This window comes from Lasiodiplodia theobromae, assembly GCF_012971845.1.
Source record: "Lasiodiplodia theobromae strain AM2As chromosome Unknown scaffold_17, whole genome shotgun sequence".
Lineage (NCBI taxonomy): Eukaryota > Fungi > Ascomycota > Dothideomycetes > Botryosphaeriales > Botryosphaeriaceae > Lasiodiplodia > Lasiodiplodia theobromae.
The window spans coordinates 43,690-70,249 of NW_023336377.1; the positions used below are offsets into that span (position 1 = coordinate 43,690).

Consider the following 26,560-nt stretch of genomic DNA (forward strand, 5'->3'; position numbering starts at 1 on the left):
TCCCTCCTTCCTCGTTTGATCCGATTCCTCTTTCTCATGAGTCAATCTTGAACATTCGGAGTGTGGCAAGCTACCCAAACCGTACTAAGACACGAATATCGTCTCTCTTTCCTACTTTTCGTTTAGCTCCAGTATACATAACAGGATCTAGGCCGGATCAACGAAGCCCCACATCACCGACGTCGTGCTTCCTGTTTCACGCCATCGAGCGGAGCTGCCCGACCACGACACCTTCACTATCTGTATGCACCGCTCAACGGCATGACTCGATGAGCTGAAAAATGAGACATGATGATCAAACATTGAGTCAGACGGAGACCAAAACGCTTTGGGAAGGTATGGAATCAAATTAGCGACGATGCGGGCAAAAGTGCGGAGCTGTAGATATGACATACGACAACGTGGACATATGGGATGCTGGAGCACTTTTGCTTTGGTCTTGAGACTTGCATGAAGACCATGAACTGACTTGCACGCCTGCTTACGGTTGCGGATGGTATCTATAAATGGGGTGTTTCTGGTCATCGTTCAATACTCCAGAATACACCACCAGAATCCACAACAGATTACCGTCCAGTACACCAGCATGTCATCAATCAAGCAGGAGCTACTTCCTGTCGTGGAGAAGACAGAGGGTGTTTGCAGAGACACGCCACAGGAAATGCCAGAGCCTGGTGACAAAGTAACCCCCTCTTGTGCTCGCTGTTCCTAGAGTGGATACTTACAGGCCATGTGTACAGCCCGCCGAAATGAGCACCCCGAGTCTGGACGCTCTCAGAGAAGCAATTCCTCGGTCATGTTTCGACCGGTCTACTCTTGGCTCTTTTGCTTATCTCCTGCGCGACGTCATTTACGCGGCGCTCCTCGTGTACCTGGCGGTCAAGATAGACTTTATCCCGGTCCGATCAGTGCGCGTGGCTGCCTGGATCATCTATGGAGTCTTGCAGGGCTTCGTGGGTACGGGCCTCTGGATCATTGGGCACGAATGCGGGCACGCGGCCTTCTCACCGAGCGCAATCATCAACGACACGACTGGCTGGCTGGTGCACTCGTCGCTTATGGTGCCGTACTTTTCCTGGAAAATCACGCATGCAAGACACCATCGCTACACGGGGCACATGGAGAAAGATGTCGTTTTTGTACCTCGGCTACACCAAGAGGGGAAGTCACCCTCGAGGTTCGCCCATTTGTCTCACCTCGCCGAGGATACGCCGGCATACACGCTACTGCACCTGCTGGGGCATCAACTCATGGGCTGGCAGATTTACCTCCTCTTCAACATCACGGCCGGGAAAAACAGTCTTCCCAAGAACGGCAATCGTCGCCAGCTATTGCCAAACGCAAGCCACTTTGATCCCAGCAGTGCGCTTTTCACTCCGTCCCAAAGAGGGCAGATCATGCTATCGGACCTGGGATTAGTCGTCATGGCGTGTCTGCTCTGGAGGCTGGGATCAGCGATTGGGTTTGGGCGAGTCGCGCTACTGTACGGCATGCCATACCTCTGGGTGCACCATTGGCTCGGTAAAAAATTAACCCCAGACACGTTGACTCAGAACACCTGCTAACCTCCAGGTCCATGAGTTGCCATCACCTATCTACACCACACCCACCCTTTCGTCCCGCACCTCTCTGAGACAGCGTGGTCGTTTACAGAAGGTGCGCTCTGCACCGTTGACCGCAACTTTGGATTCGTCGGTCGCCACTTCTTCCACGAGATTATCGACTACCACGTCGTGCATCACCTGTTCCCGAAAATCCCCTTCTACAAAGCTGAGGAGGCAACGCGAGCCATCATGCCGTTGCTGGGGCCTCTTTATCGCCAGGAGAAGCAGCGGTCTTTCCTCGGGTCGCTTTACTCTACTTATCGCGCGTGCGATTCAGCGGCCGACGCTGACGGTTCTGGAGTGGTCCAGTGGGTCCTGTCAAAGCAGTGAGGCAAGGGTGGGGAAAACGCAGAAAGTGGAGGCGGGGAAGCCGGGGTATCGAAGCATATCGGAATCATCCGTCCGTTCCCTACTAGTGCGATCGTGCTTAGAATTACTGCTATTATTGGAGGGGACGTTTGGGTTTCGGACTTTTGCGAAAGGAGTTTAGATTCAGTTACCACCCTCATTTAGGTACCTTTACCCACTCATCTAGAAAAAAAAATGTAGGCATGATAAGCCAGGCTCCACAATCACCCCATCTACGAGTCGACGCGTCAGGTCTGCATTCACAGATCTTGCTGGTCCAGAGTCAAGCCATGGCAAGAGACTTGCCACAGTCTCTTCTCAGCGGTTATAGCGGGCAAATTTCGGTCGTAAGGATCGGAGCCACTGTCGTACATACAATCCAGTCGGCCAAAAGCTGCAGAACGCCCGAACTCTGTACCTGAACTTTAATCAGTTGAAATTCTACTTGGACTAGCTTCAGACTTTAGTGCAACCGAGGGGACGGGAGACTGTGCAGCAGACCGACTTCGCGGTTGGACCCGCCTTGGCCACGGGTATTTTAGATCTGATTATTTACTAATTGTGCTACGGTCATAGCAGGGCAGAGATATTGCGGCCAATACTGATTGTCCGGGAAAGATTTGACAATGTCAAAGGTCATCATTGTTGGAGGCGGCATTGCTGGCCTGGCCTTGGCTAATCTCCTCGAACGGGACGAAACAGACTTCATTGTGCTGGAAGCACGCAACGCAGTAGCTCCAGACGAAGGGGCCATTATCGGAATAGGTCCTAACGGCGCACGTGTTTTTGAACGCATCGGGTGCATTGCGCGTCTATCGGCGGGTGCGCCGTTTGACAAGTCCATTCTCCGCGGTCTAGATGGTGCACCGTTGCGCATATACGAAGGGGTGGTGGAATTCTTCACGGAAAGGCAAGTGGTACATCTGGAGGTGTGAAACGCGTCGGTGCTAATTCGGCTGCTCATGGATAGATTCGCACATCCTGTCTATCTGCTGGAGCGCAGACACATCCTTCAAGTCCTGTACGACAATCTGACAGATAAAAGCAAAGTAAGACTGGGGGAGAAAGTCATCGGAATAGAGCAGAGGGAGAACACAGTCACCGTAAAGACCAAGAAATCCACTTATTCCGGGAGCATTGTCGTTGGAGCAGATGGCACCTACAGCAGGGTAAGGACACAAATGCTCCGCTCCGCGCCGAATCCAAACCCCTGTACACCCTCAGGGCCGAAAGGTAATCTTTAGCAAAGCCTTCCGTTCTGACTCGTCGCTGACCGTGCATCGCAGGCTGGTCGTCGTGCGCTTACGCCTGTCTCTTTGGCATGTCGCCATCACGTAGCGAGTTCGGCCCTGGAACAAATACGATAGTCTTCAAGCGCAACCACTCCTACCTCATGCTTGGCGGGGCACGTGGGCGGATGTCTTGGTGTCTTTGGCACCGGCTGGAGCGGCGACTCTACTTGGATGTGGATGATGTGCGCTTCTCAAAGTCAGACGAGCTTGCCATCGCGCACAGATACTGGGACGACTACGTTGCAGAAACCGTCACATTTGGGGAGCTATACCAGTCTCGTATCACATCGACTCTGACCGCGTGCATGGAGCACGTTTTCCCACAATGGTACGATGGACGCATCATCATCATTGGGGACGCCGCGCACAAGGTACGTCCCGTTGCTTGTGTTTCAAGCCACACGCGCTAAGCCTCAACTCAGCTGGATCCGACGTCCGGACAAGGAGCCAACGCGGCGCTCGAAACGGCGGCTGCGCTGGCCGACGGCCTTCGCCAGGGAAAGTTTGCCAGCGGACCGAATCTCAGTCATGACCTCGCGAGCATCTTCGCCGACGTGCAGGCCAAGCGCATGGGTAAGGTAAAGTGGCTTCTTGAGGACTCCACAAGACAGCAGCAGCTCAAGTCGATGGTCACGCGGCCGCTGGAAGAAGTTGCGTTGCGCAAGATCCCGAAGCTGCCGATAGAGAGGGCCTTTGAAGGCTACATCAACGCACTGGATCCTGACGTGACTCACGAGCGTGAGGCTGGCAGCAAGCTGTGATTCATGGTCCCTGCAGAAGCGCCTGGACTGGTGGAACTACTATCGTGCGTGTTGCAGTTGGTCTCTCTCTTACTAGCGTGATTCCGCCGCCAATCCTTGTTTGCCCGGTTAGGTATCATATGATCGGCGTTGTAACTAAGCCAAGCAATGCATATCTCTGTCGACGCAGCAGGCCCGTGCTCTCTACAGTGCTTTGCTACCGGAGACGGCCTGCGGTGATGGTAATTGGCCCGGGAGGCCGGGCCGGGCGGGAGACCCGACAGGCTGGGTACAACATCCCACACTCGGCCTGTCAGGTACGGGACATAAATAGTCGGAGCGTTCTACTTGCCCGGATACGCCGAGCGCCGCCACGTATCTGTCCGCTATGACTGCAGGCCCTCTTGACACTCTACGCCCCTTTGGGCTCCCGCCCACTCCTGTCATGTCCATCCTCCTCACCTACGCCATCAACGTCTTTAGAACACCGCGCCAGTTTTACGGTTCCGTGATCAAGCACAATGACGACCCGACGGAGGCGCTTGTCCGAGCCGAACACGAAAAGGGCCACGTCAGCCCGAAGCGACTCGGCATGATGCGGCGGTCAGCCGCTGCGTCCAGTAACCTCCAAGAATGCGTGCCTGTTTTTATCGCCGGAGCGATGGCCGCTTGGGTGGGGGGCGTGGATCCCTACCGCCAGAATGTGTACCATATCATCTGGGTCGTAGCGAGATGGGCCTACAAGGACGCATATCTGCGCCAAGCCGGATTACTTCGCACCGCATTATAGTGAGTCATCGCAGTTCTCAAGGTGTAGTCCGTGTATCTCACAAGCTTGGCTGAGTAGTTTCATCTCCATGTTCGTTAGCATTGCGCTACTCGTTGAGGGAGGAAACCTCGTTACGGAGAGATACTCTGCTTAGTGCGCACCATCAGTCTCTCCATCCGCCCGAAGCAAGAGAAGAGTGACGGGGGGAAGTTCTTATGTAACTAGTCATCTTGTAGAGCTAAATTTATAAGATAGGGTCGAGCGTGGGGGTTGTGACGGCCTGTTTCGTTTCTTGCGTATCCGCGGTGGTGGCGGGGACGTTGTGACATGTTTGAAGAAGTATATTACTAATACCCTGAAAATGATGACTTGCGTCGAAGTGGCACTAAATAAAAGAGGATAGCTGGAGCTATGGCCGACTGCGGTCTGACTAAAGTTGGACTCCTTGTAAGTAAGCGAGAAGCTTGAATTAGCTAATTCCCCAACTAACTCTATTGAGTAGTTCTTCAAAGCCTTAGGCTATGTTAGTAATCAGGCAACAGAGGCAATACTTCGCTGCAAAGGAAATGTGCAAAGAAAATGTAACTGTATCATTTCTCATGGAGAGTTAAAGCGAATGGAATTTACAACTGATACGCGACGGTTACATGTAGATGAAACTACCTCGGTAGCCATCAAACACGGGCCGCAGCTAGTTTCGCTCCTGCCGTTCATCCGACAACGTGCACACTAGCTTGACGCCCGACACACCGCCGCCCCCCAGGACAGCCAGGGCTTGCGGGATGGCGTCCAAGCCACAACCGACGACACGATGCGGATGGCAGCGCAGCGGCGCCCCGCCTGCGAGCAGCGTCTCGACCTCCCTGAACCAGGCCACGGCAAAGGCGCGGGTCGCAGGCGAGGCCGGGCTCGTGTAGGGAGCGACCCAGTCGACATTAGTGCCAAAGGCGGCCATGGCGAAGACCCACGAGGGCCGGACCGTCCGGCGGGAGTGGGCAGCGGGCGAGAAGCGGTCGAGCGCGACGTAGCGGCCGCCGGCGGGCCCGAGCGCGGCGTAGCAGAGGCGCGTCGTGTCGGGGGTGGTGGCGATGCAGTCGATGGCCATGTCGAGCGTGTCGGCCGTGAGGGCGCGGATGTCGGCGGCACAGGTGGCGGCATGGTAGTCGAAGCAGTGAGTCGCGCCGCTACGGCGGGCGAGGTCGAAGTTGTGGGGCGAGCAGACGGCGATTGGGTGGAGGCCGGATCTGCATGGGGGCGGGTGTTAGAGCGGGCCATCAGAAGAGCGGGGGGGTTGAAATCTACCTACCGTTGAAGGAGTTGGGTGATGAGCGTTCCGGTTGCGGTGCTGGCTCCGTACACGAGCGCGTATGGGCCCGCTTTTTGCGGGTGCTGTTGCGGATGGGGCAGTTTGAGCGTCTTGTATAGCGCCAGCCCCGCTGTGAGGATGCCGATTGGCAGCGTCGACGCCTCGTCGAAGCCCAGATCGTCCGGGAGCTCAAGCACAAAGTCAGCTTCGGCGACGACGTAGTCAGCAAAGGCGCCCACATCGGGGCGCTTCTGGTCGTATCCGCAGACAACGCCGCACACTCGGGCGCCCACGCGCACGTTTGCCCGCGTTGCGACGACTGTGCCCGCAAAGTCCAGGCCTGCAACTCCGCTCAGCGGCAGCCCGGCTTTGACCATCTTTGCATCCGCTGGGTTCAGGGCCACGCTGGCCGTCTTGATGAGCACTTGGCCATCCGAAAGGCACGGCAGCGGCAACCCTCCGACTGACTCGACAGTGCCTCGGCCCTGCACGACTAGCGCTGTACGTGTCGTCGGCACCTGGTCCATGGCAAATGAGGGAGAGGGGGAGGTGAGATTGGAGGCTGAAAGGATGGTTGTCCAACGAGAGAGGAGAAGCGGCCGGGAGGATTCAGAGCGTTACTGTAGCTATATACACCATCTTGCCACGGATGCCTCTTTCTATCCGTGCTATGCATAAGCTCTCCATCCCAGCCGTAACCGTCCTGCGCCCAACAAGCGGTGAATTGAAGCCTTGTCAGACATCGCAATTGCAACCAGAGCTAGGCGAGGAACCCGATTGCCAAGGTTCAACTATGGCAGTGTCAAAGGCCGAGGCGAGTCGAACGGTAACCTAACGGCTACCGGGGTCCCTGGAGCTACGAAGACCTACACAGAGACGAGTCAATGCAACCACCGAACATTTTGCAAAGCCCGTGTCTTTAATATACGTAGTGCAACCGCATCTTCTTCTCCGAAGAAAAAAAACCTCATTCGTACCAGTTCTTTTCTATCTCGTTCGGTATGGAGCCTATTGCCATCGTTGGGTCCTCGTTCTGCTTTCCGGGCGGAGCAACGACAGACTCGAGCTTCTGGGAACTCCTCAAAGATGGTCGAGATATCCAGAAGGAGCCCGAGCCCGACAGGCTAAACCTTGGGAAGTTTCACCACCACGACGGCGACCGTCATGGCTGCTCGCCCGTCACCAAATCGTACTTCTTGGACGGGGATCCGCGACGTTTTGATGCCGCATTCTTCAGCATCAGCCCGCTGGAAGCGGAGGCGATGGACCCGCAGCAGCGCATGCTTCTGGAAACCGTGTTTGAGGCCAGCGAAAGCGCAGGCTACACTCTGGACCGCCTTCGAGGGTCGGATACCTCGGTGCATGTCGGAGTGATGACCAACGATTACTCGGACATTCAGCTACGTGACATGGAAGATGCGGCCGCATACACGTCTTCGGGCACGGCCCGAAGCCTGTTGGCCAACCGGATATCCTACTTTTTCGACCTCAAAGGGCCGTCGATGACGGTTGACACGGCATGCTCGTCGTCGTTGGTGGCGCTTCACCAGGCCGTGTGCGGTCTCAGCGCCGGCGACAGTAGCCTTGCAATTGTGGCCGGCTGCAACCTGATCCTCGGGCCCGAGGTCTATATCGCCGAGTCGAAGCTACACATGCTCTCGCCCACCGGCCGCTCGCGCATGTGGGACGCGGATGCCGATGGTTACGCCCGCGGAGAAGGCGTGGCAGCCCTACTGCTTAAGCCCTTAAGCCAAGCGCTTAGGGACAAAGACCACATCGAGGGCATCGTCCGAGGCACAGGAGTCAACTCTGACGGGCGTACTCCTGGGATCACCATGCCGAGCGCAGCAGCCCAGGCGCGTCTGATTAGAAGGGCCTATCAAATCGCGGGCCTGGATCCCCTCAAGCCGGAAGATAGGTGCCAGTATTTTGAAGCGCACGGCACTGGAACTCCCACCGGCGATCCAATCGAGGCGAATGCTATCAGCGACGTCTTCTTCCCCAAGAGGAGCAGCGTTGGTTCTGCAGACAGCCTGTTCGTTGGGTCCGTGAAGACGGTTATTGGACACTTGGAGGGATGCGCCGGCCTGGCCGGGGTAATCAAGGTGTTGCTGGCGATGAAGCACGGCGTTGTTCCGCCTAATCTGCATTTCGAGAAGCTGAATCCAGCCATTGAGCCATACTACGGGCCACTGGTCATTCCAACCAAGGCTGAGCTCTGGCCTGCTCCGGCTCCCGGCCATCCGAAACGGGCAAGTGTCAACAGCTTCGGCTTTGGCGGTACCAACGCCCACGCCATCATCGAATCCTACGAGCCGCATCCCGACGTCGACGGAGACTCGGATGCGACCGACGCCCCATTTCCTGGCCCTTTTGTCTTCAGCGCCAACAGCGAGCGGTCACTGCTCGACAACGTGCGCAAAACCGCCGAGCACCTGCAAGCCCACCCCTCCAGCTCCCTCTCCTCGCTCGCCCACACGCTCCTGCACCACCGCAGCGGCCTGCCTCTCCGAACCTCCTTCTCCGCCACCAGCCGCGAGCATCTCGTCTCCCAACTCCTATCCGCCACCCCGGCCGCCCTCCAACCAACCCACCTCCGCCCGCTCACCTCGCCCGACGACGGCCTCGGCACGCTCGCCATCTTCACCGGCCAGGGCGCACAATGGGCCGGCATGGCGGCTCCCCTGCTCGCCTCGTCGCCCATCTTCGCCGCCGCCATCGCGCGCTGCGAGGACGCCCTGTCCAGCCTGCCAGAAGCGGCCGCCGACCGCCCCTCCTTCTCCATCCGCGCCGAGCTGCTCGCGCTGCCTGCCTCGGCCAGCCGCCTCGGGCGCGCCGCCGTGGCGCAGCCTGCCGTCACGGCGGTGCAGATCGGCCTCGTCGACATGCTGCGCGCGGCGGGCGTGGCGCTCGCGGCCGTCGTCGGCCACTCGAGCGGCGAGATGGCGGCGCTGTACGCGGCGGGCGTGCTGGACGCGCGTGACGCCGCGCGCATCGCCTACTACCGCGGGCTGCACGCCGACGCGCTGCCGGGCGACGGGGCCATGATGGCGGTTGGCATGGGGCGGGCCGCGGCTGAGCGGTTCTGCGCCGCGTGGAAGGGCCGCATCTGCGTCGCGGCCGTCAACGCGCCGGCGAGCGTGACGCTGAGCGGCGAGCGGGACGCCATCGAGGCGGCCAAGCGGGCGCTGGACGCCGACGGCGTCTTCGCGCGGCTGCTCCGCGTCGACCGCGCGTACCACTCGAAGCAGATGGAGGCGTGTGCGGACCGCTATCTGGCGGCGCTCACGGCGTGTGGCATCAGGCCGCGGCAGCCGGCACCGACGGCGCCCGTCTGGGTGTCGAGTGTGCGCGGGGATGCGGACTTGTGGTATGCCCAAGACTTTGAGGCGCTGCGGGGACAGTACTGGGTGGACAATCTGGTCAGCCCGGTGCTGTTCGCCGATGCCGTCGAGGCGTCGTGGACGCATGGCGGGCCGTTTGATGTCGTCGTCGAAGTGGGCCCGCACGCGGCGCTGAAGGGACCAGTCGCCCAGACGCTGAAGCAGAAGCTCCAGGTCAGCTTGCCGTACTGCAGCGTCATGGTGCGCAACGAGAACTGCGTCGAGGCGTTTGCTGGAGCATTGGGGCGAATGTGGGAGCATTTCGGCTCCGACGCATTCGACTTTGACGGCTACCGCAGATGCTGGGGGGCGACGGCAGAGCCACGGCTGCTCAAGGGCCTGCCGTCTTATTCCTGGGACCACGCCCAAGTGGTCTGGAGAGAGTCGAGGATCTCGCGCAACCACCGCCTGCGCAACGACAAGCCATACACGATGCTTGGACGACGGTGCCCCGATGACTCGGATGAAGAGCCACGCTTCCGTAACATGCTGAGCCTAAAGGAGCTTCCCTGGCTCGAGGGCCATCGATTCCAGGGACAAGCATTGTTCCCCGCGACTGGCTACATCAGCATGGTCCTCGAAGCCATCGACGCCATTGCCGGCGGTCGCACTGTGAAGTTGGTTGACATTGACGACTTCACTATCGACCGCGCGCTGACCCTGGAAGACCTCACTCGACCCGTGGAAACGGTGTGCTCTTTCAAGATTGGCAGCTCGCGGCACGCGGACCAGCTCTGTGCAAGCTTCACCTGCTATGTATGCACCGACCCTGGCGCCGGCACGCTGCACAAGGCGTCTGGTGGAAAGCTGAGCGTTTATTTCGACGTCTCCACGAACCCGGACGAGCTGCCTCCCAGAGATGGCTCGCTCGTCACGCCTTCAAGTGTTGACGTGAACAGATTCTACGAATCGCTCCGCAACATTGGCCTCGAGTACAGCGGTCTTTTCAGAGGCCTCCGCTTGGCGAGCCGGGCTGATGGCGTTGCGACCACGGTTGCAATGTGGGAAGACGGAGAGATGGTGCCCGAACCGGGGCTGCATCCTGCCGTCTTGGACAGCGCCTTGCAGTCGATATTTGCTGCGTACTGCGCCCCAGCCACTGAAAGGCTATGGACTGCCTATCTTCCGACGGCAGTTAGAAAGATCTCTGTCGACATGCGGACTGCGTTTCGCGATCAACACGGACGGGTAGAGGTCAGCGTCGATGCCCACGTCACGAGCTCTTCCGCATCAGCTCTGGTCGGCGACCTCGCGTTGTACGGGCCTGGAAACAGGCCCGCTGTCCAGCTGGAAGGCTTGACCTTGACCGCACTCCAAGAGGCCGACGCGTCTAACGACCGCATCATCTTCAGCCAACCCGTGTGGGAGGCTGATTTCTTGAGCCGCCCCGCCACCGTCGAACGCCCGAAGGGCCAAGAAGCCGTAGAAGCAGACCTCGTCAGGAAGGCCGAGCGGCTTGCACTGTTCTTCTATCGCAAGATCCTCACCGATGTTGCCGACATTCCGGAGGACCAGCTCAAGTGGCACCACAAGCGGATGATTGAAACGGGCCGCATTATGATCGAGCAAGCACATGTGGGAGTTCGACCACTCATCCAGAAAGATTGGCTCACCGACACCCGCGAAACCATCGACGCCATTCTGCGCGAACACCCAGACCAGATTGACATGAGGCTGTTGCGCGCCGTCGGCGACAATCTGCCCGGCGTCTTCCGTGGCGAGAGGCAAATCCTGGAAGTGCTGTTCGCCGACGACATGCTAACGAAGGTCTACCTCAGCGGCCTGGGCCTGCCACGCCTCAACGCGCAGATGGCGTCATATGCACGCCAGATCACTCATCGGTACCCCAATGCCAAGATTCTTGAGCTGGGCGCCGGCACCGGGGCTACTACAAAAGCACTTCTAGAAAGAATTGATGGCGCCTTCTCATCCTACACCTTCACCGACGTCTCGTCGGGCTTTTTTCCCAAGGCGAAGCAGTTGTTTGCGCAATATGGCTCTCGTATGGTGTTCCAGACGCTGGATATCGGCGTACCTGTGCATGAGCAAGGTTTCAAGGAGCACACCTATGACATCGTGCTTGCATCCAACGTCCTGCACATCACCGACAATCTGGAAGCAATGCTTCAGAGGGTGCGCAAGCTGCTGAAGCCAGGCGGATATCTGCTTGCCGTCGAACCCACTTCGCAGCTGATGCGAGTCCAGCTGATCATGGGTGGGCTGGAAGGCTGGTGGCTCGGTGGCGACGACGGCCGCAGGCTGAGCCCGGCCGCGTCCGCGACAACGTGGGATGAGAAGCTACTGAACTCGGGATTCTCTGGCATCGATGTTATTCACAACGACAACGATGACGAACGGGTCCACTACTACTCTTCGTTTGTGAGCCAAGCTGTCGACACCACGATGACGACTCTTCTCGATCCGCTGGCGAGCCTGCACACCCTCTCAGAAGACGTGCAATTCGCCTTGATTGGCGGCTCGTCCCTGTCGGCTTCTAGACTCGTGCGCTCGCTGCGCGCGACACTTTCATCATATGGGCACAGGGTCCTGCACTTTCCGCACCTTCAGGCCGCCGGCTCGGCCGGACTTTCGTCTCGGACTGCGGTTCTGTGCTTGGCGGAGCTGGACTCACCACTGTTCTTGAATGGTGTAGATGAAGCCGTGCTCGAGGCCCTAAAGAAAGTCTTTGAGAGGTCAAAAGCTGTCCTGTGGCTCACCAGGGAGGACGACGCAACTCCCGGGTACTCGAAGATGATGGTGGGTTTGTCGAGAGGACTGCGTTCCGAGATGCCTTCCCTAAAGCTTCAGATCCTGGACTTGGACGGCAACGTCGCGCTCAACCCCAGTGTGATCGCTGAAAATTTCCTGCGTTTCGTTTTCGCGCAAGAGCTGGGCATCGACGGGCAACCTCTTCTGTGGACAACTGAACCGGAGCTGGCGTTGAGAGGAGATGTATTGCTCATCCCGCGGGTGCGGCCGGATCAAGAGACCAACGATCGGCTCAATTCTTCGCGTCGTCGCATTTTCCATCAAGCCATTCCGGCAGACGAAGAAATCATCCGTGTCTGTCCATCGCAAGTCCTCAAGGCTGTCGCTAAACCAAAGACAGCACGCATTGCGTCGGATCAGATCGAGGTCACTGTGAAAATGTCGACCCTCGCGGCTCTACCGGGGTTGAACTTGCATTTGTGCTTGGGTAAGCTGAGCAGTGGAGAGTCCGTTTTGGCCCTGTCACGAGACAATTCATCGACTACAATAGTTCCGGCGCAACACGCAATCTCCGTCGGAGCGGAGATCCAACCGGGCCAGAATGCACTATCATTAATGGCAGCCATCCTCGCTGCCCTGACATGGATGCATTCCGCCCCCGAGGGCTCGTCCCTCTGGCTTCATGACTGCACGGAATCAATCGGCGACATCTTCGAACATGAGGCTTCCAAACATATGGTTCGTGTGTTTAGGACAACATCTGCGAGCCCGCCACGAGATCCAAAGGCCATCTACATCCATCCAAGAGCGCCTTTGCGCACCATGGGGCTTTTACCGGACCGAGTCGCAGCAGTCATTGTCGACGGCCCGGAGAGCGCGACCGAGCAATTTCTTTCCAAAGCCCAGCTACTAGTCGAGGCGCCCATGTGCACCTTCGGATCCGTCTTCAATTTCCCGGGGAAATTGCCGTGTGCACTTGAAGACGAGTCGGTGCACATGCTGCTCAAGGAAGCCGTCATGTCCTGGACAGAGCTCAACGGCCGGCCACAGATACACGTCCCTGTCCTCGCCACCTCGCCCAACAAGCTCGGTGAATGCATCTCGGACCAACTCATTGTCGTGGACTGGACAGGGGCAGAAAAGATGCAGGTCTGCGTCGAACCTATAGATCCAACCCAGCTGTTTGCGAGCGACAAGACGTACCTACTCGTCGGCTTGACAACGGAGCTCGGCCGCTCCATCTGCGGCTGGATGGTCGCCAACGGCGCTCGAAACCTGGTCCTCACCAGTCGAGCCCCGCAGGTGGACGATGCCTGGCTGGAGGCCATGTCCAGCAAGGGTGCCAGGGTGCTGGTCCTCGAAATGGACGTGGCCGACTGGGAGAGCGTCGCAAATGTGGGCAAGCAGATCTGCAGCGAGATGCCGCCGGTGGCGGGTGTCTGCAACGGCGCCATGGTCCTGTCGGACAAGACGTTCATCCAGACGGATTCACGAGCAGTCGAAGAAGCCCTGCAACCCAAAGTCCACGGCAGCATCCACCTCGACAGACTCTTCTCCGAACAAGACCTGGACTTCTTCATCATGCTGTCTTCTCTCGGAAGCGTCATCGGCACGCCAGGCCAGACAAACTATCACATGGCCAACATGTTCATGGTCGGGCTGGCGGAAAGCCGACGGCGGAAAGGCCTCGCTGCGTCTGTGCTGGACGTAGGCATGGTCGCCGACATTGGGTACGTCACGCGGCAGAACCCGTCGGTGGAGAAGGGCTTGCGGAGAATGTACTTCCTCCCGCTTTCGGAACAAGACGTACACTTCATGTTCGCCGAAGCCATCGTTGCCGGACGACCCGACGCCGCAACGCGCCCGCCGGAGCTCATCACGGGGCTGCGCATCAGCGAGGACGATTCGGAACGTCCGTTCTGGGCCGTCGATCCGAGGCTCTCGTTTTTCGTGCGGGAGGCGAGGGCGGCTGCACAGGCGGCGCAAGACGACGACACAGTCGTCGATCTGGCCGGCCTACTGAACGCCGCGACGGATGGCGATGCTGCCCTGGCCGCGCTGCAGGAAGCTTTCGTCAAGAAGTTGAAAGTACTGCTGCAGTTGCAGACGAGCTCCGTCGATGTGGGGATCCCGCTGGTCGGCTATGGCGTCGACTCGCTGCTGGCAATGGAGATCCGAACGTGGTTTCTGAAGGAGACGGACACGGACATCCCGGTCCTCCACATCATCAACGGAGCCTCAGCAGAGGGCATCTGCCGCGTGGCGCTGGACCAATTGGCTTCCAGAAAGGACAAGCAGAGCACAGCTCCCCAGCAGGAACCAGATCACACAAGCAGCAAGCCAGACAGCTCCACATCGACCGATTCCAACGCCCCAACGCCGCCGAGCAGCAGCAGTCCCTCGCCACAGCCACAACCACAGCAGCAGAAGCGCCGGCCTGCGCCCAAGCCCCGCGTCGTCCGCACGGCGCCACTCTCGCCCGCCCAGTCGCGCATCTGGTTCCTCCAGACCTTCCTCTCCGACCCAACCACCTACAACGAAACCCTCCTCTACTCCATCAGCGGGCCCCTCGACGCGCGCCGCTTCGCCGCGGCCTTCCGCGCCACCGTCGCCCGCCACGCCGCCCTGCGCACCGCCTTCTCGGCGGCCACGGGGGGCCGCGGAGAAGAAGAAGAAGCCGTGCAGAGCGAGCTCGACGCGCCCACGGCCACGCTCCGCACCGTCAACCTCGGCGGCGCCGACGATGCCGACGCCGACGCCGCGGTGCAGCGCGAGTTCGAGGCGCTGACGACGCGCGTCTGGGAGCTCGGCGAGGGCGTGTCGCTGGGCGGTGTGCTGCTGCTGCTGGGGCGGCGGCACGACGACGACCAGGAACACGCCTTCTTCATCCTCGGCGGCCACCACCTCGTGCTCGACGGCGTCAGCTGGGCGCGCCTGGTGCGCGACCTCGACGCGGCATACCGCGGCGCCGCTCTGCCGCCGGCGGCGTCGTACGTCGACTACGCCATCGAGCAGCGGCAGGCGCTGGCGGCGGGCCGGTGGGAGCGCGAGATGGCCTTCTGGCGGGGCGAGCTGGCGCCGCTGCCGGCACCGTTGCCGCTGCTGGGCGTGGCGCAGGCGAGCGCGCGCCGGGCCGTCGACCGGTACGACACGGCGCACGCGGGCGTGGAGCTGGGCGCCGACGCGGTCGCGGCCGTCAGGAGGGCCAGCGGCGCGCTGCGCGTCACGCCGTTCCACTTCCACCTGGGCGTGCTGCAGGTGCTGGTGTCGCGGCTGGCGGGCGTGTCGGAGCTGTGCGTCGGCGTCGTCGACGCGGGCCGGGCGGACCGGCGCTACCTGGAGACGGTGGGCTTCTTCGTCAACGTCGTGCCGGTGCGGCTGCGGACCGGCGCCGACGACGACGACGACACGTTCGACGCGCTGGCCCGGCGCGCCGCCGACAAGGCGCTGCAGGCGCTGGCCCACGCGGAGGTGCCCATGGACGCCGTGCTGGACGAGCTGAAGGTGCCGCGCTCGGCCACGCACAGCCCGCTGTTCCAGGTCGTCATCAACTACCGGCTGGGAGCGCTCGCCCAGGAGACCATCGGCGACTGCAGGATCGAGTACGTCCGGTCCAAGAGCTCCAGCAACCCGTACGACCTGACGCTGGACATCACCGAGTCGGCCGGCGGAACGTGCATGCTGAGCCTCACCGGCCAGGACTATCTGTATCCCACGCACGCGTGCCAGCTGCTGCTCGACGCCTACGTCCACCTGCTGCGCTCGCTGTCCGAAAACCCGCGCCTGCCCGTGGCCCAGTGCAGGCTGTATGGAGCGCGCGGGCTCGATGAGGCCGTCCAGCTCGGCCGCGGCCCAAGGCAAGATGAGAGCGAGTGGCCAGACACCATCTCGCGGCGCGTCGAGCAGGTGGCTGCGAGCATGCCCGACAACACGGCCGTCCAGGAGAGCGACGGCCGCGCCTACACGTACGCGACGCTGGCCCAGAAGGCAGACTCAGTGGCCGAGGCTGTTGCCGACGCGGCATCGCTCGACGGCACCACGGCCTTCGTCTGCCTGCTGTTCGACCCGTCGGCCGCCTTCATCTGGTCCTTGCTGGGCACTCTCAAGACGCCCGCCGTGGCCGTCCCGCTGGACGCGACGATGCCACGCGAAAGACTGCTCAGCATCGTCCAGGACTGCAAGCCCGCCGTCATCCTCTGCCACGCGGCCACCATCTCGCTCGCCGCCGCCCTCGCCCTCCCCTCGACCACCGTCGTCATCGACGTCTCGACGCTCGCCCCCGCCGCGGCGCCCGTCCCCAACACTTCGACGCCGCTCGCCCCCGCGCTGGCCTACTACACCAGCGGCACGACGGGCGCACCCAAGGGCGTCCTCGTCACGCAGTCGGCCTACCGCCACAACATGCTCGCCAGCACCGCCGCCTTCGACATGTCAGCCGCCGACACGGTGCTGCAGCAATCCTCGCACGCCTTCGACATGTCGGCCCTGCAAATCTTCGTCGCCCTGTCCGTCGGCGCCCGCCTGGCAATCGTCCCGCGCCCCGCCCGCGGCGACCCGTCGGCCGTCGCCGAACTGCTGCACGCCCACGGCGGCGTCACGACGGTGCTCGGCACCCCGGCCGAGTGGACGATGCTGTTCCAGCACGCGGGCGCCGCCGTGCGCCGGTGTGCCGGTACGCTGCGGTGCGTCGCCATCGGCGGCGAGGCCTTCGCGGTGCCGCTGATCGCCCAGTTCCGGCGGCTGCTGCCATCGCCGCCGCGGCTGTTCAACATGTACGGCCCGACCGAGACGAGCATGATCTCCAACGTCGGCGAGCTGCGGGGATACCACCACGAGACGACGACGACGACGCCCGCCGAGAGCGCCAACCAGCGCCTCGGCGTCGGGCCCACCCTGAGCTCCTACTCGGTCTACGTGCTGGACGCGGAGCTGCACCCCGTGCCGCCCGGCTTCCCGGGCGAGATCTGCATTGGGGGCGCCGGCGTGGGGCTGGGCTACTTGAACCAGCCCGACCTCTCCGCCGCGGCCTTTGTGCGCGATCCCTTCGCGACCGCCGACGACGTCGAGCGCGGCTGGACGCGCATGTACCGCACCGGCGACCGGGGCATGCTCCGGCCGGACGGCTCGCTGGTCGTGCTGGGCCGTATGGACGGGGGGCAGCAGCAGCAGGTCAAGATCCGGGGGCTGCGCATCGAGCTGGAGGACGTGGCGGCCAACATCGTGAAAGCTTCCGACGGGAAGCTGGCGCACGCGGCCGTCGTCGTCAAGGGCGAGGGAGCCGAGGCGCAGGTGCTGGTCGGGTATGCTGCTTTCTCTGCTGCTGCAGACGTGCCGGCCGGAGACGACGAGGAGAAGAAGCGCTTCTTGGCCGAATTGGTGGCCGCGTTGCCGGTGCCCGAGTACATGCGGCCGGCCGTGATCGTGGCGGTGGAGCGGCTGCCGATGAATGCGCAGGGCAAGGTCGATCGGGCGGCGTTGGCAGCGCTGGAGGCTCCAATGCTGCGCGAGGCCGCTGACGTTGCACTCGACCACCTGTCGCCGCTCGAAGCGGAGCTGTGGTCCATCTGGCAGACTGTTCTGCCCACCGCCGTCGTCCAGGCGAGTCCGATCCACAGCGGTTCGGATTTCTTCCGTCTGGGAGGAAACTCGATGCTGCTAGTTACCCTGCAGAAGGCCATCACGGAGAGGTGGCAGGTCAAAATACCCCTCCTCGACATGTTCCAGGCAAGCACCCTGGGGCAACTGGCGGCCAGGATCGCCAGCGGGCAGAAGAGGGTGAAGGACAGCACCCACAAGGCCTTCTGGGACGATGAGACCCGATTCGACTTGCATGAAAGCACCCCCGATCCTCGACCGCATCAAGCCCAAGTCGTTGACGGGGGCGGCGCCAGCATAATCCTCACCGGCGCGACAGGTCTTCTCGGCTCCGTGCTCCTTCGCCTTCTCCTCGACGACGCCAGCGTCTCAACCGTCCACTGTCTGGCCGTCTCGCCGGATTACGACCGCGGAAAGCTTCCCCCCCAGTCCGAAAAGCTCACCATCTACACCGGGAGCCTAGGAGATCCGAACCTGGGCCTGACACCCGAGCAGCAACACCACCTCAGCACCACCGCCACGGCCATCCTCCACGCCGGCGCCGAAGGCTCCTGCCTCAACACCTACGCCTCCCTCCGCGCACAGAACGTCGAGTCCACCAAGTACCTCGCGGCCCTGGCGCTGCGCTGCTGCCGCCACCACCACATCCCCCTGCACTACGTCTCCTCGGCGCGCGTCGTCCTTCTCAGCGGCCAGACATCCTACCCGCCCGCCTCGGTTTCGTCCTTCTACCCAGCCCCCGACGGCGACGAGGTGCAGGACGGACAGCAGCGCTCCGAAGGCTTCACGGCGACGAAATGGGCATCGGAGGCATTCCTCGAGAAGTGCGCCCGAGCAACCGGCTTGAATGTCGTGGTCCATCGGTCGGGCTACCTCATATCAGAAGACGCGGCCGACCCCGTCAACACGATCCACGCCTTTTCGCAGAAGCTGGGCGTCGTGCCCGCCTTGGACGACAAGTTCGAGGGCTATCTGGACTTCTGTGACGTCGCCAATGTGGCGAGGGAAATCGCGCTGGAGGTTGTGCGGGATGCGGAAAGGGTGGTGGCGGCGCGCGGGGGAGGGGTAAGATTCATACATCACACCGACGATTGCGCGGTGCCCATGGGCGAGTTCCGCGAGTATATGCAGCGGCGATACGGGATGCCTTTTGCCGTCTCGCCGATGAGGGAGTGGGTAGCGAATGCTAAGCAAGTTGGCATGAGTGAGTTTCTTGCTTCATTCCTCCTGGCGGTTGATCAGAAGGGCGAGGGAATCCGATACCCGCGGCTTTTAAAAGAGTAGTGTGGTAGTAGAAGGCGTGTAGATAGATAATGTTTTCTTCCGTTGCTTGTAACGGCGAACTTACTAGTTAGAGCTCTCGCCTTCTAGTTCGGGTTTATTTGAGTACGGAATACTGGTATAAAAAGTGGCTTTTTCTTAGATGGCGGCTATAAATTTAACTTCTCTATCTCGAGAGTTTAACTTCTTTTTATCTAGGTGCTAAATTTCCTCCAGAAGAGATATTTGTTTTTGTCATCTCGCCGCTCACCAATAACCTGCTTGCTCATTCCGGAACCGTAGCGCCCTGAACCTTGGATGCAAACCTTGCCTCTAGTTCCTTGTCGGTGAGGAGAGGAAGACCCACAATCTCATTATCAACCTTTGGATACGCGGACCGATATTTCCCTCCAAGAAGACATGCTTTCAGAATGGGGAAGGTGTGGCCAACGTTACCTGGGTCCTTCTCCAGGTCTTGAAGACTTCTGTCCAGCTCTTGCTGTGCGTCAAGCTTTGTTTCGGTCCACTGCGTTCCTGGTGGGCTGTACTTCTTCGCCCATTGAAAGAGCTTGGCCTGAGTCAAAACAGCCTCATGGATGAAGATGTTGCGGTTCTTTGTAGCCTCACGTGCTTTGAGAGATCCAGATACCGCACGTCCAACGCCGGACACGCTCGTAGAGCTGAAGGGATGCCGTCCTTCGTCATACACCTGAATCGAATGTGCTTTGGGATCGAGGATGAGGGGAGAGTCGAGGACGAAGTCCAGGAATGCTCCCACGGAGAAGATTGTGTACTCGAGCGCACCAGAAGCTGCCTTGTCCTTGAGGTAGTCCTGGATTTCCACCATCGGACGCAAGATGGGCAGCGCTCGAGCATTCGGGTCGGTCGTGAAGGAACCCCAATCAGCCGGAATGTAGCGCTTCACTCCGGCTTTGATGCTGGCATCGATGATCGTTTTTTGCCCGAGTAGTCCAGACATTCCCACCGTGTTGACAACAACATCCTGTCCAGTCAAAGCCTCTACGAGACTTTCCTGGGAGGAGTAGTCGACTTGATGAACCTTCACACCAGAAGGAATGTCATGAACGCTTGAAGCATTACGGCTCAAGACAGTCACCGTAAATTGGTCCTTGGCCAGCTGTTCGAGGACTGCACTGCCAAGTAGGCCTTTCTGTGGCATATTTAACTTGTGTACACGCGGAGCCGATTCATGAGAGGGACTTACGCCAATGAGAGCGACTTTTTGAAAGGATGTCATTTTGGGATGTCAGTTGAGCCGATTTGGGGAATCTGTTCGGATTTAACTTGGGGCTCTGCGATGAGTCCTCAACGGGTTGATATACTTACTGTGTGGTCCTTATGTCTTACACTCGGTGATGGGTTTTATCACCCACCACGACAGGAACCAATTTATATATGTAAAAAAGCCATTACTACAGTCCTATCACATCATCGTAGACTATTCAGACATCACTCAGGCTATTTGTCATGGTGCTTATGTGATGAACCAGTACACTTTGTCCTCGTAGTACTTTCCGGCCAAATTTCTAAGCCATTCGGATCCGAATACATCCGGTTCCGAATTCAAATTTCTATGTACATTCGGATTCGGATTCGAAAACATCCGCGGATTGAGGGCGCTAAGTAACTTTCAAGATGCTTCCCGGGAGAGTAATGAGTAAAGAAAATACATACCTACTGCGCTTGTGTTAATTACAGAGGGCTACATTTATCTCAATTCAAACGAATACGTTCAGTACGATAGTCACCCCGCCCCATCATTTCACCTTTCATCATTCCGTCAACGTAACAGTACCCAACCAGCAGATACTTATTCCTGTCACCGTCAGGTCGAAGAAGAAACGGCATTGGACATCCAAGTAAGATGGCGACAACGTCGCCCGTCATCATCCTGGCCGGACCAAGGCCCATGTGACCCGACTCAGTAAGAAAAAACTTTCGTCCGATGCAAGGCTCTGCAGCGATGTAGAAGGATCTACACCTGTTCTCGCACCTTGCAAGCCTTTGAGAAGCGTCCCGCCCCGAATGTTCCATATCCTTCCACGCTTGTACGTACTCCAGATATCCATGGAAATAGTACTCGAACACATCATCCGTAGGCGTATAAGCAGAGTTGGGGTCATTGAAGGGGATTGCTGCGCATAAAGTCCTCCCAAGTGATCCCTCATGGTACTCAGCTTTCTCCAGTATGTTTTGAACCTCTTTGATCCATCTGGTTAAATGCGATATTCGTTCGCCCAGGTCGGGCGCTGCAGCCATGTGAACGGCCCATGTTGTATGAGGACTGAGTTGAGTATTGTCTCTAGTGAAGAGCAGCTGTGGACCCTCGGTGCTGATGATGTTCACTTTGGTACACACTTTTGCGAGAGTATCCAGCTTCTGATAGGACTCTCTCGAACCAGAGAAGAACACATAGCAGACGCTTTCCCCTGATGCGCAGTAGCCTGCAGCTTCGGAGTGCTTCCACATGTCCTCAGATCGTTTTGTTTCTGTCCAATCCGGTACCCAGGATGGTGTGGAGATGTTGTTGTCGGTATTGACATCTGCTAGAATACTTAGCAGGCGCCGAGGACAATTGAAAGGGCACTGCGAGTGGCAAGAATGGTTTAGATCGCCCAGGAATCTGTATGCAAGCTCCTGGAAGATTTTCGCTTCTCGTCGACGATAATCAACTGGCACTCCGGGGTCAGTGCAGCAAATGCCTAAAAGAGCGAATAGTTTGTCTCGTCTATTGGTGGCCTCCAATGGCTTGGTTATTTGCATCAAAAGCTTTGGTTCATATCTTGAGTGCTTTCCCACCGTTGGATCCAGGTGGAGCGTAATGAATAGCCGAATCCTTTTCACAAATTGCATATAGTAGACGTTCTTGTCGCAGAGGTTCTCCAAAAGTTCCATTAGTAGTTGTGCACGATCGAAAGAGCGAACTTGCTTAAGGAAGTCCATCCATCTGATCTGAGACAAACCACACACCAGGAGGGCATTTCGTGAGACCGCTGCCTCTTGCAATACCCATGTTCTGCTGAACCATGGAGCGGTCAGGATCGCTGCGAGTGCTGACATGGCCGCGATTGTTTGACGCTGGATGAAAAACATCCGAGCTTCTTCTGGCCCGGTCCTGGGGTCTTGTGCAGCGATATGAAAGTCTCGGAGAAGCTTGAAAGCCGTCCAAAATGGCCTTTCATCAGAGGAATCAGCTGGATTTCCTATGAATATCAAGGTTTTCCAGGCGTGTGCGTAGATCTCCTTCATGTACCGAATCTGACGATGTTTTTCGGGAAGGTTTTTCTGATCAATTGAATATTGATCAATCCAGAAGAGGAAGGATCTCTTATCACCTGCATCCCAGCTCTCGCGTATGTACCCGTATACAACATAAAGTGGATGGTCTTGAACCAGCCAATAGTTGTTGTATTTTGGAGCAGCGACATTTGTTTGGGGAGTAGGCCATGTGTATGAGAGGGCAATGTAGTAAGGCAAACGGTCGAGAGATCGACACTGACTTCGAAAGTAGAGTTTCGGTGCCGTTCTATTGTCGTCTTGAAACAGTGTGAACTCAATCAAGCGAATTTGCCGTTCTCCAAGTGCTTGATAATCCATCTCAGGGTTGTGCTGGTCCCAAAGCCTCTCCGAACAAAGCCAAACTTCATTTTGTGAGAAGTCCATAGTCGATTACGGCTTGTTTCTCGGACCAGATAGAAGTCTCCGGAGAGGAAGTCGATTGAAAAATGCGCAGTGGCGCTGGACTCAACTCCCAATATGCTTTATCCGGGAGATTATCCGATCACTTTGGCTGGAAGGTAGTTGCACACCTTAATCGCACAAAAGATCCACAATCTGATCACGAGTCAGCTATAGCAATAAGTAGATCTGCTGACTAAGGCTTGCCTAGATATTTCAACCGTTAGGGCGACTGATATGCTTATTTGGTACGTGATGTTTCCGCGTTTGGTGCGCAATACGCGTGTCGCAGGAGTACGGCCTACAAGGCCGGTGACGAAAATGGTTGATTCTTGTTCAGACGAAAATGTTCCAAGACGTGGGAAAGCATGTGCTTAAGTGCGAATCATTTTCGCTCCGTGCTCAGCCTCACGCATGTCAGCCTCATGCATGTCAGCGTCGTGCATATCCAAGTTTCTGCGCCCGCGGGTCGGGGTTTGCCCCTCAGCCTACCTCTCTTACGCAGGAGGCTAAAGGTTGACCAATCAAAGCGTATGTAGTGCAGTACTATATAATTGATTCCGGCTTCATCACCGTGTGCCATTGTCAATTATAAGTGCTGATACTGAAAGGTAAAAGCCTGGGGTGTTCCCTAATGAATTCTTCGAATTCCTTAGCCAGAGTCTTGCCTTTACATTAAATATATACCTCTCTAGATGGTCTCCTCGAGAAATAATCCAATGCTATTTTGCTCCGGCTACCAAGGTGTGAAACCATTAGAAAGCCACTTACGCGACAACCACCCCTCGCCAGATGCCCAGTGTAGCACGTGGGTAGGGATACTTTTCGTCTTAGGACCACATAGCGATCGGGTTCGTGGCATTTGCCGGCCTCTCCTGCATCACGTCCCAATGTTCGACAATGCAGCTGCCATTCATCCTCAAAATATCCACCACAGCAGTCGGCTGCGCCGCCCCCGCAAAATTCACTCGCAAAAATGCATAACCCCAGCCATCCTCAAAGGCAGTGTTGATAACATCGAAAGTCGCACCAGCATCAATAACTGCTTGGACGGCGTCCATGGAGTTCTGACGCCCGCTGAGAGTGTTGGGATTGTGCTGGATGTAGTCCTTAGCAACGTAGGTTAGGTAAGCCTCGGTGACATTCCCGCCGGGTGCGTAGATCAGGTTGGTGAAATTGGCGAAGGCGGCGCGCTGCTCTTCAATAGTTGCGGTACAAGGTGGGCAATGCGAGTTTAGATTGTATTTCGAAGTCGCGGTTTCTGTAAGTTCTGGTGTTGCGATGCCGGCCGTAAGAGGGAGGAAGCTCGTAAGAGCGTAAAGTATAGTAGAACTTAAGATTAGCATGCTGACAATGGTTCTCTTTTTCTTTTGATCAAACGACTAAAATTGAAATATTCTACTTTCCTGCAATAACAGAACTTATTTCCTTTTGAATACCTTGTCTTAGTCTGGAGCCGGAACTCGGAAAGCTTATCCGCAACTCGACTAAGCTACTTCTCTATTTCGCCCATTAATTTGTCAGCTTTTCTACACGCTTAGACTTCATTTCAATCTGTGCGTCGATGTTTCATTGCTTTAAGCAGCTGGGGCCTGAATAAGTAGAGTTCCTGTCTTCCGAGATAAGCCGAGTGTCCTATTTCTCGGTTAAACTCGGATGCAACACACACAACGGGGCGGTCTTGAACCGAAGGTTCCGTCCGATCAGCCAATTTTTAACTATATAATCGATTAGATTATAAATCGTTATACCGCTGTACGTGCACCAAGGATGTGCGCCGGGCCAGCAGCGCCCGATACTCCGAGGATCATAGGCATTCATCAATTATTGCTTTCGAAACAGCGCAGAACGCCACGTAAACTACATATAAATACTTGACTATGTCCATGAGCTATGGTGATGCTACAGAACTCAAAGTGAGAAGCCATCGAAAAAATGGGACTGGTCAATGAAACGTTGTCTACTAAACGGTACCCTTCTAGTGGCCTATCGGCTCTGGTGATCGGCGGAGGTATCGCAGGCCTTTCGTTTGCCATTGAGGCTTATCGAAAAGGCCACGATGTTCGAATTGTTGACCGAAGGCCAAATTTCGATGATTATGGTAAGAAACGAAAAAGCGCTCAAGGGGGAGGAGGATGTCTGCTGGAATGATGAACCTGTGCTGACCATCTTTCAGGCGACGTTATCGCTCTGCAGCAGTCTGCTCTGAAAACACCCCAACAGTGGTCCAATTTCATGGAGCGACTACAGAATGTCAGCATCTTTTCGCCTCTCGACATGCGCAAGTACGATGGCACGTCGGTCGGCCAGTTCCCCCCTACCAACCCAGACTATCCGAGCCTGGTTACCACTCGTTCAGAGCTCCACAAGCTCCTCTATCAATACGCCCAGGAACTTGGAATTGCTGTCGAGTTCAACGCCACGGTTGCCGATTATTACGAGACGGATGAAGCCGGCGGCGTACTCCTCAGTGACGGCCGGAAGCTTGAAGCTGATGTAGTCGTCGCGGCGGACGGTGTGGGCTCCAAGGCTTGTCTACTTGTCTCCGGCTACAAGGACAGGCCTAGCAGCAGCGGTTCTGCTGTGTATCGTGCTACGTACCCAGTCGCCGTAGCTCTCCAAAATCCAGTCATTGCGGAATGGCTTGCCGGTCACGACACTTACGTAGCCATGTTCATGGGCCCCGACGCGTACGTGGTCATTGGTAGGACTGAGAACACAGTATGCTGGGTCATGACACGCAAGGTAAGTATTTGGGTGCTATCAGCACTACTTCAAAATATATCACTGAATATATCACAGGACGATGGCGAAGCTGAAGAGAACTGGAACAAGACGGCACCTACGCACAAAGCTCTGGATTATGTCAAGGGATGGGCGCCCATCGTGCAGGAAATGATCAAAACAACGCCGAATCAGTCTTGCACCGATTGGAAATTGATGTGGCGTGATCCACAGGACAGTTGGGTATCGCCTTGCGGTCGAGTTGTTCAAATTGGCGATGCTGCACATTCCTTTTTGCCAACTTCTGGTGCTGGTGGGACTATGGCGATGGAGGATGCATTTTCCCTTGCATCTTGTCTACAGCTGGCCGGAAGGAGCAATGTGCCCTTGGCGCTGCGCGTTCACAATAGACTGAGGTATTTTAGTCGTCCCCTTCTCTCCTACCATCCTGTCCCCGCTTGACTGACGCATGCAGATTTCAACGTGCATCGTGTGCATTAAAAACGGGCCTGAAGAATCGTCAGCTCTTCCACAAAACGGACTGGGAAGCTGTGGCTAAAAACCCACAGATAGTCGGCAAATTCGTTGGTGACTGGATAGTGAAGCATGACCCGGAGGCATATGTCTATGAAAACTACGGCAAGTGCGTCAATCACCTGCTCATGGGAGCCCCTTTCGAGAATACCAATGCCGTTCCTGGGTACCGTTACAAGCCATGGACAGTTTCAGAGGTTCTTAAGGCTTATGAGGAAAATGGACAGCTTGCCGATGAAGGTGAATGGTTATAACTGCACAGCATGTAAACATTTCCAGTTGTAGACTCTGAATTTGAACACTTGATTTCGCATTTTCTATTGTGTGCACCTATTCCAGCTTGTACGTATCCACTTAAGTGTTGCTCAGATCGAGCTTGCGGGCTGACTGTTGGCTTACACACACTGACAAATATCTTGGCATTGGGTATCATTTTCCACCGACATCTGAATGCGGGGCTCGCAAACATGGTGTGCTGTACATTGAAAACGGCGATCCAGTAAAATTCCCAGGGTCTATCTGTTGTGCCGGAGCGCTTCCCTTTTCGGCGGCTAGTGCTGACAAAAACGAGGCTTGCTGGTCGCTGCTTGACGTGAT

General features: G+C 57.5%; 8 protein-coding genes across 8 annotated transcripts; 6 read left to right on the plus strand and 2 right to left on the minus strand.

Annotated features, from left to right (window-relative positions):
* Positions 1-586: 586 nt before the first annotated feature.
* On the plus strand, positions 587-1,934 carry LTHEOB_5952 (Oleate delta-12 desaturase; the record flags this gene model as incomplete). Its single annotated transcript, XM_035515154.1, has 3 exons — positions 587-682; positions 741-1,362; positions 1,654-1,934. The coding sequence occupies 3 exons, from the start codon at positions 587-589 to the stop codon at positions 1,932-1,934; spliced, it is 999 nt and encodes a 332-aa protein (XP_035373083.1).
* Positions 1,935-3,133: 1,199 nt separating this feature from the next.
* On the plus strand, positions 3,134-4,005 carry LTHEOB_5953 (FAD binding domain containing protein; the record flags this gene model as incomplete). The annotated part of the gene is made up of 3 exons (XM_035515155.1): positions 3,134-3,185; positions 3,239-3,615; positions 3,667-4,005. 3 exons carry the CDS (start codon positions 3,134-3,136, stop codon positions 4,003-4,005), a joined length of 768 nt encoding a protein of 255 aa, XP_035373084.1.
* Positions 4,006-4,429: 424 nt separating this feature from the next.
* On the plus strand, positions 4,430-4,907 carry LTHEOB_5954 (Membrane-associated eicosanoid/glutathione metabolism (MAPEG) protein; the record flags this gene model as incomplete). The annotated part of the gene is made up of 2 exons (XM_035515156.1): positions 4,430-4,773; positions 4,832-4,907. The coding sequence occupies 2 exons, from the start codon at positions 4,430-4,432 to the stop codon at positions 4,905-4,907; spliced, it is 420 nt and encodes a 139-aa protein (XP_035373085.1).
* A 537-nt stretch (positions 4,908-5,444) lies between these two features.
* Positions 5,445-6,586, minus strand: LTHEOB_5955 (uncharacterized protein; the record flags this gene model as incomplete). The annotated part of the gene is made up of 2 exons (XM_035515157.1): positions 5,445-5,997; positions 6,060-6,586. 2 exons carry the CDS (start codon positions 6,584-6,586, stop codon positions 5,445-5,447), a joined length of 1,080 nt encoding a protein of 359 aa, XP_035373086.1.
* Positions 6,587-7,060: 474 nt separating this feature from the next.
* On the plus strand, positions 7,061-17,597 carry LTHEOB_5956 (Polyketide synthase; the record flags this gene model as incomplete). The annotated part of the gene is made up of 2 exons (XM_035515158.1): positions 7,061-17,535; positions 17,585-17,597. The coding sequence occupies 2 exons, from the start codon at positions 7,061-7,063 to the stop codon at positions 17,595-17,597; spliced, it is 10,488 nt and encodes a 3,495-aa protein (XP_035373087.1).
* A 269-nt stretch (positions 17,598-17,866) lies between these two features.
* LTHEOB_5957 (Polyketide synthase-nonribosomal peptide synthetase hybrid) lies at positions 17,867-19,030 on the plus strand (the record flags this gene model as incomplete). Its single annotated transcript, XM_035515159.1, has 1 exon — positions 17,867-19,030. The coding sequence occupies one exon, from the start codon at positions 17,867-17,869 to the stop codon at positions 19,028-19,030; it is 1,164 nt and encodes a 387-aa protein (XP_035373088.1).
* Positions 19,031-19,292: 262 nt separating this feature from the next.
* LTHEOB_5958 (uncharacterized protein) lies at positions 19,293-20,264 on the minus strand (the record flags this gene model as incomplete). Its single annotated transcript, XM_035515160.1, has 2 exons — positions 19,293-20,177; positions 20,232-20,264. 2 exons carry the CDS (start codon positions 20,262-20,264, stop codon positions 19,293-19,295), a joined length of 918 nt encoding a protein of 305 aa, XP_035373089.1.
* A 4,376-nt stretch (positions 20,265-24,640) lies between these two features.
* LTHEOB_5959 (FAD binding domain containing protein) lies at positions 24,641-26,217 on the plus strand (the record flags this gene model as incomplete). The annotated part of the gene is made up of 4 exons (XM_035515161.1): positions 24,641-24,806; positions 24,882-25,450; positions 25,508-25,672; positions 25,999-26,217. 4 exons carry the CDS (start codon positions 24,641-24,643, stop codon positions 26,215-26,217), a joined length of 1,119 nt encoding a protein of 372 aa, XP_035373090.1.
* Between the last annotated feature and the right edge of the window lie 343 nt (positions 26,218-26,560).